Raw genomic sequence first — 12,547 nt, 5'->3', positions numbered from 1 at the left:
TAAATATCTCTGGTGGGCAGTTGTTTAAAAATCTGAAATTTGTACACAATACAGTACTTCAGGATAAGTAACTTCAGTAAAAATTTTGAGTTTGAGATTTAATTGGTTTAAGAGATACAAAACTCGTGAAAAATTCAACATTTTGCATTAAATATGGCATGTCTAATTTCATTTCTTATTAACATTTTGTGTTAAAATTCTCCAAACTGTAATTTAGAATGTCAATGAACAACATTACAATCCTGAAATGGCTCTGCAATAAAGTATATATACGAGGGTGTGCTGAAAAGTAACGCTTCCTATGTTTTTATTTTCTTTGTTACCTTGTAAACGCATTTCGGATTTTGAGCAACCATACATTGCACTTACAAGACATTCCCGCTTCTCCATTGAAGGTTTCAAACTTATATCGCCAGGGGGTGCTGAACTATTGCGAGGAAAATGTCAGCATGTAACCATGCAATGTCGGTGGAGCACCTGAAGTAGCTTGCAGTGATCGAGTTTCTAAACGCAGAAAATGTGCTACAAATTGACATTCATCTGAGACTGAGGGCACTTTATGGGGATGAATGTGTAGACATCAGTACTGTGCGATCGTGGGCTGTTCATGCTCATAAAGATAACCCTAGCTGAACACGATTCCGATTACCTCCATCAGTTGCAGTTCGCGGCCTTTCATTCCATTCTCTCAAATAGCTGAGATTTCTTTAGCTGGGGTTACCTTTACGAACATGAACAGCCCACGATCGCACAGCACTGATGTCTACACATTCATCCCCATAAAGTGCCCTCAGTCTCAGATGAATGTCAATTTGTAGCACATTTTCTGCGTTTAGAAACTCGATCACTGCACGCTACTTCAGGTGCTCCACCGACATTGCATGGTACATGCTGACATTTTCCTCGCAATAGTTCAGCACCCCCAGGTGATATAAGTTTGAAACCTTCAATTGAGAAGCGGGAAAGTCTTGTAAATGCAATGTATGGTTGCTCAAAATCCGAAATGTGTTTACAAGGTAACAAAGAAAATAAAAACATAGGAATCGTTACTTTTCAGCACACCCTCGTATATATACTTTATTGCAGAGCCATTTCAGGATTGTAATGTTGTTCATTGACATTCCAAATTACAGTTTGGAGAATTTCAACACAAAATGTTAATAAGAAATGAAATTAGACATGCCATATTTAATGCAAAATGTTGAATTTTTCACGAGTTTTGTATCTCTTAAACCAATTAAATCTCAAACTCAAAATTTTTACTGAAGTTACTTATCCTGAAGTACTGTATTGTGTACAAATTTCAGATTTTTAAACAACTGCCCACCAGAGATATTTAACCCTGAACTTGGAATTTTTTAACAAGAAGTACATGTTTATGATCCTGTAGAAAAACAAATATTAAAGTCTCAAGCTTCAAATAATTTTGACGTACTCTATTGGTACACAGGTACTTGCACCAAAAAATTGAAGTGTCAAGCAAACTGCCTTCCCCCTCAAAAAAACGTCCGAAAATGTCATTTTGAGCGATTAAAATATACAATTTTAACCTTAAAATTTATTATGAAGGAATAATATTTATAAAATTACACATAAATATAATTGTAGCCTATAATGTGCTTAACATCACAGATTTTGTCTCATTGTCGTAGGACTTACCAGAGCTGAGAAAACAAATTTTCCGCTGATGCTTACGAATGGAGAAAATGACGCGCGCCATGATAAAAAAATGCCCGCCATCTTCAAATCGGTGATAGTAAAAATAAAATAAGAGTGGTTCTGAACTGTCAATATATGAGGCTCACACCACTCAAAAAATAAACTTTTTTAAAAATGGTCAAGCAACCAGGTTGTATGACTTCATATGGATTGACCCATAATGATGTATTACAGTTACAGCAGAACCAGTGGAGGAATGTGTTTGCCGAATTGATATACCTAGTCTGGCCATAAATACTTTTACACACTATTTTGTGAATAAATTGAATATGGTTTCAGATTTTTAAATGTTCTTTTAGTATGTTACACTTACATATATTACACACAAATAGCACCAATCAGTTTTCAAAATTTACACTTTTCGCCCTCACATAGGCTCGAAGACTCCCTGGCCAGGCATCTATTGCAGCATGGATGGTCTTCATGGGAAAGTCCGCCCCTGCTGCTATCAAGGAGCACTTTTAATTTTCAATCATAGGGTGCCTCATCTTGAAGACAGTCCCCTCTAGCTCTGGGCACAGTTTGTACTCCAAGGTACTGAGATTATGGATATCAGATGGCCAATCAAAAGTGGAGATGAAATCTAGTACATTGGTCTCCAGTCACCGTCGTGTCATCCTTGCCTTATGAGCTGGGGCAGAATATTTCTTGAACATCCAGGATTCATTGTGAAACATTGTCTGGTTCAACAGTGTCACAAGAGGGTCCAGGACACTTTCCACATACACTTTCGCACAGCTTTTAAGCCCTTTTCTTAAAAATTGGGCCTGGTGGAACTCTCATAGCTCCCCCCCCCCCCCCCATCACCACCACCAAACCTTGACTGAGGAGGGCTGGTGGCATCTCTGATTTTTGGGAACTCTCTCACGAACTTTTCAATAGTTTGAAGCATACACCCTTTCATTTTGGCGGTTAAAACTTTATTCAGTGGTGAACAATTTCTTATCAGTGAAGATAATCCTGCAGTCCCCATTGGCAATGTACCGCTGCAGGAGCCGACTCAATTTCAGTTCCCTCTGCTTCTTCACTTGTGTTGTAAGGAAATTTCCAGTACTCCACCGGTAGGCTCCAATTCCAAGGTCTTCATTAAGTACCCTGAACATTGATTGTTGTGAAATGTTCAGCTCCTGTGACATAATCACTTGCTTCCAAATGGGATTTTGGCAGATGCGAGCCACCACTGCTTTAACAGCCGCAGCTGTCCATTCGGTGTGAAGTCTACCAACTCTTGAGCAATCTTTCATGCTACCAGTATCAGTGAATCTCTGGATTGTCTGATACATAAACCTTTTGCTGATCTTCGGGATTTTTAGGGGGTGGATAATCTCAGTGAGTGACTTCTCAACCATATCCAGAGCAATTACAGCTACTCTGTTTTCATATTCACCCTACTCCATGCTAAGCACAAGAATATACATGCTTGCCCTTTCACAGCTGAACACACAATGGTCAGGAGAGAACTTCAGCACAAGCATGGTTCATGAGCCTGACTACCGGGTGTACAGTCCAAGCCGAAAGTTTTAACAGTATTTATGGTCATACTAGGTATTAATTTAAATGTTGTGAAATATATATATATTTTTAGCAAACAATTAACAATTGGTTAGAAAATATAAAATTAACTATTTAATGTAAGATTCAATGACTACATTTAATTGCTGGCTTCCAGTTACCCCCATTTCCAGTCTTTGATTAGATATCTGTGCCTGAAGTGAACGGATTCCTACATGCACAGATCATTTTGTCCCAAGCTGCTCCTTGCAAGACAAAATTGCACAGACTTTCCTTGTTTTGTTGCAAACCATCGCAGCCTGACTCAATGTGACTCTAGTCAAATGTTCTATCCAGTGTGCTGTCGCCCATAAGAGCATGTTAAACTTTCACTGAGTCAGTTTGCAACAAATTTGACTCATCATGTCATGTAAGATCCGGTATGCAGCTGGCCTAAAAGAACACATATGATCTTGGAGTACAATATTTTTGATAATTCAAGTTATAGACATGATTTCAAAATTTTTGTACCATTTTTTCTATTAAACATCATATGTATACAAATTAGTCCAAATAATAGATTTCAGATACATGAAATGGATACTTTTTGAATTATGTACCAAAATCAATTCGGAAGAATTGCAGAAAGTTGAATTATGTCTCAGAGTTAAATATGACAAGAAAGCATCTTGATTGTCATACAGACATCTTTTTTTTTTAATTGTTATGGGCCTGTCCTCAATTTTGTTTTAAGGGGCCTATCCATATATTGTGTGATGGGCAAAAATAGCCCATGTGTTGATATGCCCTAAATATGAAAATCAGAAGTCGACTTCTAGTGTAATGATAGCAATGTGAATAAATATTGAATTTGTGAAAGAAATGAAGGACTAAACATTTATCCCGTACGTGAGATTCAAATTTAAACCCTCTGGCAGAATAAGATGCTATACTAGTAAATAAAATTTACCTTCCTAATCATACATTGATGACAGTCACTTTTTAAAATGTGCAATAGCTTACCTTCATGGCAGAGTGGTTTGGACAGCATGCTATAATTCCAGAGGTCCCTGTTTGAAGCCTGGCCTGGGCAATGATCTATATATTGAAGCACTAGAGAGGCAATGAGGCATCCATGTTTGAAACCATTTGAGCTGGGAGGAGCAGGCAGGCTGAACAGCTGATAGTAGTGCCGATGTTAATAAGCTGTAAGCTATATATTACAGCTAACCTGAAACTTAACAAGGAATACTTATGCATTATATAGGAATTTAATATACAGAGGAATTGTTTACCTTTTCTAGCAAAAAGTTAGAGCTGTATAAACTAATAATACAAAGTTTGCATGCATATTGCTTCACGGAACTTTCCTCTTGTGCACAGAAAGATAACCCCTTCATGACACAAAATAGCTTGGAGAATTAAATAATTTATTTGTTTGTGCTTATTCCACAAGGTTCCAATAAATATATAAGTGCAGTATATTATCATGTGATATTATCATAGCCTGCCCTAGGGAGGGGCAACTCTCGTCACATGCCAAATGAAACAATTGTTTACATACCAGTTTTTAAGATTTTATAGGATACTGGTGCTTCCAATTAACCAACTAATCTCATTTTTCTTCACTTCACGGATTTTTATCACAGACTTAAATGTATCAAAAATTACTGAAATTATATTCCAAACAAAGTCCTACATAAAATTCATGTTCAGATATTTTAATAAAAAAAATTGTCAGTGTGCAATATTTGTTTAATTATAGAATGAAACTATGAAGTGTGAATATTATTTTACATGAAAGAGCGTTTCACAACAGCATCAACATTCAATGCAAAGTAAACAAAAGAGAATTATGATAAACTGTTATTGGTTATGATTTAAAATTGCCACTTTGATAAGTAAAATAATGGTGTAGCCTTCTGTCGCATTAGGGGTGATATCAAACACTCAGCTTTGTAATAAAATGTAATGAACATCGAAGCAGTGCCACATTTGGAAATAAATTAAGAATTTTTATTAGCCTGCCTTATTCTTAGTTTCAACCTTTAACATGTTATGCTTTTTGACTACACCACTCAAGTGAAACGTTGCTTCATCTGAGAAAAGAATACGTCTAAGATAGTCGTTGTCTTCTTCAATCTTGGAAAATATTTCAAGAGCAAAATGATAATGAGCAGTGTAATCTGTTGGTTTAAGAGACTGCACGATTTGGACCTTGTATGCACGGAAAAGGAGCTGTTTCTGTAGAATGCGGTGCACTGATGTCTTAGGAATTTGCAGCTCGCGTGAGGCCATCCAAACTAACTTTTTTTGGACTTCTAACAAAGGCTTCTGTAACTGTCTCAAGAGTTTCCGCTGTAGTTGAAGGCCTTCCCATTCTAGGTAGATCACAGACGCTGTCAGTTAAACTTGAGGTACCACATCTTTATGCTTTTCACATCTGGAGGTGGTTTACCATACGTAGTCTGAAAATGGCGCTGCACTGTTTTTGGTGAGTATCTCTCATGATACCATAAGACAGATTGTGCTTTTTCCTGATTTGAAGACATTTCTTATTCCACTGACACACTTGACACCATGTTATTGGGACCTGTAACAAAAAAAAAAAAAAAAAAAAAAAAAAAAAAAAAAAAAAAACTTGATTAGTGGTCCTTCATTATGCAACAAACAGAACGTGTGTATCTACAATACACTGGATGTTAGTAACAGTTTTAATCAGGGAGAGAATTCTGGGACACCCGGTATATAATTTACACCTGGTTTCGAAGTCTGGGTGGGGGAATATTTCACTACTAATTTATAGGTCTAAATCCAGTCCAGATTAGCCTCTCAGAGCATAAAGTAAACCTAAATTTAATTTTACCAAACTTTTTGGCCTGTTATTTTCTTGTTTACAAGTTTTTTACAATCTTTTCAGTTATGAATTAAAAAATGTCATATTGTTATCATAGGTCCTTCTGACTACATAACTGATAAGAAGTGCATAATTTCTTTTTCACATCTAAATTTCTTTTTTAGTGCAGAAATATGCAATATAATGATGCATATTCATGGCACAAATATGTTAGAACTGAATAGACACGAAACCACTTGCATGACTGTTATTTTTCGTAGATATTTCTTATAAAGCATTGCTTAATTCCACATGAATAATATTCCCTTACCACAATAATGAATGGTACAAACTTCATATATCTAATACAATGTTCACACGTTAGAGAATCAACATAAATTACCAAGGTACAATACATTTTAAGTTGTAGTGTCTTTACTTATAGGGCAACTAGTCTAGTTATACAGTGCCTTTTATGATTGAGGCATCCGTGGAGCGGCTGCTAGCATGGCAGGAAGTATGATCATGTCTGCTTGCAAACTGGATGCAACATCCACATACTGGAACCGCTAGCTATGTAATGAAATAATCTCTTACAATTACAACTCAAATGAGCCCGTAGCTTGTTATAAGAGGTGTTGGAAAGGATATCCTTGTGCATCCACACATTTATGGCATATTTATAGGAAATTTTCACTAACGCGTATCAGTTCTTCTTCCGAAATTGCTTCAGTTTCTCTCCTGATATTTTCTTTCAGTTCTTCTAATGTATGGCTTCAGGTTTGAAAGCTTGGTAGCTTGCTACACAGACGTCATGAAAAAGTCTGTTCCTTGTGCAAAATGCCGGAGGGATTTTTGATCGTACTTGAACGTTGTCTAGTTTCTCCTCATTAAGCACGTGCATTTTACCCTTCGCTTCTTATCAAGAACAGACCCTGACTACCTAAATTTGTTCACAAGTATCCGAACACTGTCTCTGTGTGAAACAGGAACATCTGGAAATTCTGCTGCAAAACGTATTCTAACTTCCTTACAGGAATTTGTAATGATGTAAGAGTCATACATAAAGATGTTTTGTTTCAAATTGTACAGATAGCATGGCATTATTAGACTGCAGAAAAGCATCAGTAATACGTAAAATAAAACATCATCTAAAACATTTGTTAATACCTAGGTACATTAACACTTCACAAACACGTGCAAACTTGACACCAGTTATCTGAATTGAAGCACTGACTCCTAGAATGCCAAGGCCAACGTACAGCTGTGGGTGTAAATGCCGGCAAGACACAATCCCACTTCCCTCTGCACTAGCTGCCACTTCACTGATGCCTTGACCATAAAAGGCACTGTATAAAACTCTTTTCATATACCATCATTTTCTATTTTTAGAAAGTAGTGATACACATGTGCCCTAACCAAAATTTTTCATAGATCTGAGAAAAATCAGATTTTTGTTAATTAGTCTGACGTACAGATGTCCTATGTAATCACAATAGCAACATTATTATGATGTGTAAGCAATTATTTCATACATATTTCGTATTACTACCAATGAAGCAATAAGATGAACATGTTGAAGATTAAAATAAAAAAAAATATGGGAGGTCAATGAGTTTCTATATTATTCTGTCTTTTCATTTCCAATGTGCCACTGATGCGACTTTCATTATATTTAACTACAATGTGTGTGTTCAATATCAAACTAATAATTTACATATAAAAGTGGCAATTTTAATCATATCCAATAACATTCTCTATCATAATTATATTTTGTTTTTTTTTCATTGAATTTTAAGACACTAATGAATTTATATGGTTTCATTTGAAATAATATTTTTACTCTGTAATTTCATGAAGAGTACATTTTATTTTTGATTGAAATGTTTAGATTCGATTTGGACTATGGCTTCAGTAATTTTGATACTTTAAAGAATGTCAAAACAATCCATGAAGTTCGGAAAAATCAGATTAGTTGCTTATTGGAATCACCGACATCCTAAACCGCACACAAATATTCTTATCTGCTGTGGGGCCCTCTGAATCAGGGGTGTTGGGGCTGCTGACCTTCCCCCCCTAAATGCAGAAGTGCAACACTGCTTATGATACAAGGATGGACATAAACAAATCAGAAATTTCCCTCATTTCTCATGTGAATTCTACTTGCTATAATTCAGGATATAATAAATAAGAGTAATACAATTATTAGTTATGCAAAATATGATTTTCCTTTTATTTTATCACTTCTATTTGTGCAGTTCCTTTTATTTTATCAGTTTCATTTGTGCAGTTACACAATCTTCGGCATCTTGTGGTTCCTTCGTAAAAAAAAATCAATGTTTTGACCACTCAGAATATGGTCTAATAGTCACTGCTTGTAGCCTAGTGTCAATGTGAAAATGGGGTTATGGCCTCTCTAGTGTTTCTATATGTAGCTCGTTGGGCATGGATATCGATGTTCTTTGTGAGTGTCCCTTCATCGATTTCATCACATCCTCATCTTCACAATTAGTCAAAAGTGAACAAGAAGCCAAGTAAATGAACCAAGTCAATCGATCAATCAAAAGTCATCACAACACTTCATCCAAATCAAAATGTACACATATACAAAAGTAGAATTAGAAAATATTTTTTACATAGAGAAAAATTCCATTGTTGCTAGTTCCTTACTCTGACTGACCTTGGATCCAAATGAAGAAATGTAACAGAAATGTAATATTGCAGCTTATCGTTGAAAAAGTTATTCATTATTGTTTTTCTTTTTTATTCTAGGGACTTAATAAAAGCAATGGACATGGAGAAATTGTCATCCACAAGTCATCACCTTCAACATAGTGCCAGAGGCACTTCACATACTTGCAGAACTTGTAATAAAACATTGTCTTGTAGAGATTCTTTGAAGAGACATATGAACATTCACACAGGTCAGAAACCATTTTCTTGTGATATCTGCAGTGAAAGAAAGTTCCGTCATAAATTTGAGTTGCAAAATCATTTACGCATACACTTGAATGGAAAACCTTTTTCGTGTTCTTTATGTGGAAAGTCTTTTTATAATAAGGCTTCACATGATGAGCACTTGTGGAGGCACACGGGTGAGAAGAAATACAGCTGTGATAAATGCAAGAAGTCATTTGCTACCAGGGGCTCTTTTCAGTATCATTCTCCATGTACAGAAAAAGAATTTGAGTGTAAAATATGTGGTAAAAAATTTAGAATAAAAGGTAGTCTCCAGAAGCATTTAAGTATTCATGAAAATATGAAAGGGTTGAGTTGTGATGTTTGTAAACAATCTTTCAGGCTCAAACAGAGTCTTATAATTCACATGCGATATCACACAGGCGACAGACCTTATTCATGCAGATTTTGTAACAAGCAGTTTGCACAACATTGTGATAGGAAAAGACATGAAAATAGAATTCATTTTCTGAAAGAGAAATTGCATGTGTGTCCGAAGTGTAACAAATATTTTATGGAAAAGCATCGTATGCTTGAACATCTACAACGTGTGCATTCAAATGAAAGAAAATACAGCTGTAATATCTGTGGCAAGTCTTTCAAAACAGTACACTGTGTAGAAACTCATAAGGAAAAAATGCATAGTGAAAATTTGATGCTTCAATGTAATATTTGCAACAAAACTTTTAACAATAAACATTATCTGAATCGTCATTTGCGAATGCATGCTAGATCAGGTAAAAGATACTCGTGTGAGATTTGTGGCAAAACATTTTCCTGTAAAAACTACTTACCCATCCATTTAAACAGCCATTGTGTCACGAGTACATATTCTTGCAGTCAGTGTGGTAGATACTTCTTTAGAAAATTTTGCCTTCGCGAACATGAAAGAAAAATACATGGTGAGAAGAAATCAGACTATGAATGTGCTTTGTGCAGGAAAACTTTCTCTACCAAAGGTTCCCTTGCAAATCACATGCTTGTACACATTGAGGGGAAACTCCACAAGTGTGACTTCTGCTTAAAAGCATTTTGCACTAAACAATACCTAGACGTGCACACCAGAAAACACACCCAGCAAAATGATTTTCAGTGTGCCACATGTGGTGCAGCATTCTATCGTAAATCAATGCTAAAAGCACATTGCATAAAGTGCACGCTTATCTGAAGAAAATTGACAAGGAAATATCATACACTGCTTGAAAATGTAAATATGTGTATTGCTGTTGTGCGCTCAAATAAAAAGCTACTGTTTATACTGTACTTTAATTGTGTATTGTTTGGTGACATGATAAGATACAGATACAAGATAAGTTCTTTTAAAGCAGAGAAGAACTTGAATGATACAGGTTGTCTGAAAAAGTCATGTAACCGAGACTTTGAATGTATGCAACTTTTGTGCAGGTGATAGAGACATGAACCTTGCACTGGGTACGAACTTTTTCTGTGAGGGTATTGTTTAAACATTAAACAAGAAAATGATCCTTTACATGAACGTTCAGTGTAGGGAAAAAAGTTAAAGTTTTTGTACAAAGTAAAAAGAAACTTGAATAAAAGACAGGGATGGAGTCTGTTAAATAATTGTCTATGGGTATCTATGATCCATGTGGGTATTTATCGAAATGCAATAAGAACAATACATTTTTATGCATTTTAATGGATTCCAGATGATTTATAGGGTTAATTATGACACGTTCTATATATGTGTGTGTGTGTACATCTCTCTCTCTCTCCCTCTCCCCCTCCCTCTCTCTCTCTCTCTCCTCTCTCTCTCTCTCTCTCTCTCTCTCTCTCTCTCTCTCTCTCTCTCTCTCTCTCTCTCTCTCTGTGTGTGTGTGTGTGTGTGTGATGTGTGAGTACTGCATATCTAACAGTCAGAAAAAAATCAGGTTAAGAATTTGATGTTTCGATATTCTATACCTTAATTGAAAGAAGACAGACAAAAGCTTTCCATGAGAGTACATAATGAAACTCAACTGAATTTGGATGTAAAAGTTTATACATCACAAACTTTGTTAGTAGAATTTCGCCTAACTTCAAAGATTTTCCTTGACTGAGGTGGGTAAAAGTTACAACAAAATATGATAAGGATTTGAGTGCCACCAGAAATGTTTGTAGGAGGGGTCAAGGCATTGATGAAAATTAATGGAAATTAAAATTATTTCTACCATGGTTATAATTTTCACAATAATGGCCATTAGGAACGAATTAAGAAACAATCCCATTACATTTTTTTTATTATTAGAGTATTTTAATTATTATTAATACTATTTTTATCCTTGGGGACAATTTTGATTGAATATCCAGGAGAACTGATATTTCTATATCTTTTACATTTCATCCGGAGAGTGTACTTATCACCAAATGAACAAATGAGCTGGAATTCTATAACTATGATATATTTAATAACATAGTTCACATATTCAGTAAATGCCAAGTAATTATCCCTAGCTAGGAGAAGCCATTCATAACCAGAGGTTAGGATAGTTCAAGACAAGGGGGATGGGGAGTATCCACTTCATATTCAAATCGAACCATGCATTAAAAGGAATAGATGCATGATTGTTTGTCCATGAGTTTCATGTTCAAACTTCTGATTTTTCCATTCCACTAAAATTCAAAATAACGCAAGAACCAGATGTACAGCTTTATATGTTTCGGAATTGTTATTTTTTCAAAATAATTCTAAAAAATAAAGAAATATAAGCTAATTGTCCAAACTATTAATTTAAAAACCGGAAAATTGCCCCCGATGGATCACTGGTAGCGTCGTTGCCTTGTAATCAAGGGCTCCCGGCTTCGATATCCGGTGGAGGCACATAGTGGTTTGGATCCCACTTTAAACTGTATGTCCAGTACCGATTGGCCTTACTGGGCATAAAGTGGACTTAAAAAACAAATCAATCAATCAATCAAAAAACGTAATTTCATGGGCAATGTTCTAAAACACAATTTTCCTAGCCCATGTGTGTGTGTATTGCCTATTGGAGATTGAATTTTCTACCCCTCTCCAAAAATGAAAAACTTTCATGTGCCACTGGATGAGAAGCACAGTGTTCGTTCCGAAGCAACAAACATTGACTTCCTTGACACAAGTGAATTGGAGTTTTGCTACTTACAAAATCTTGAAACCGACCGAAACCAGAATGAAAAGAAACAGTTATCCTTTTACTACGAAGTTAACGAGGGAGGGTGGCCGGGGAGAGAAGGCACAGCTGAGCTCCAGAACACAATGCACATTGTACACAGACCGGGAGACAGGTCTGGTCAGGCCATAAAGATTTTTCTGGATACAATGAAGAGACTGTCAGTGTGTGAGGCTTCTCGGTGTCCCCAATGCACAGAGCTCTCCTACCCGAACTGCCCTCCAATTCTTTCAGTTGAGTGGCAATAGTGGCCGTATTACATTATTATTGCAATTTTCTTCTAGATGAAATGTTTAATGGCATTGGTAGTGGAGATGACTTGTCAATAGCTTCGAATATTTCGTGTGCATACATAGCCTACTTGAAAGAAAAATTAAAATATGTATAAAGAAATCTT

At 35.9% G+C, this 12,547-nt stretch overlaps 1 protein-coding gene across 2 annotated transcripts in view; it reads left to right on the top strand.

Annotated features, from left to right (window-relative positions):
- The window catches only part of LOC146003084 (uncharacterized), a 59,538-nt gene extending 49,304 nt beyond the window's left edge, over positions 1-10,234 (top strand). For both annotated transcript variants that reach the window (XM_083141252.1, XM_083141253.1), the window contains exon 3: positions 8,819-10,234. In XM_083141252.1, the coding sequence (XP_082997378.1) occupies positions 8,819-10,172 (1,354 nt within the window). In that variant the 3' untranslated portion in view covers positions 10,173-10,234. The remainder of the gene's footprint in view (positions 1-8,818) is intronic.
- The last annotated feature ends 2,313 nt before the right edge of the window (positions 10,235-12,547 follow it).

Source organism: Lepisma saccharinum, chromosome 19, assembly GCF_977018435.1.
Source record: "Lepisma saccharinum chromosome 19, izLepSacc3.1, whole genome shotgun sequence".
Taxonomy (NCBI): domain Eukaryota; kingdom Metazoa; phylum Arthropoda; class Insecta; order Zygentoma; family Lepismatidae; genus Lepisma; species Lepisma saccharinum.
The sequence above is the reverse complement of the archived record's forward strand: the minus strand, read 5'-3'. Positions and strand labels throughout refer to the sequence as shown.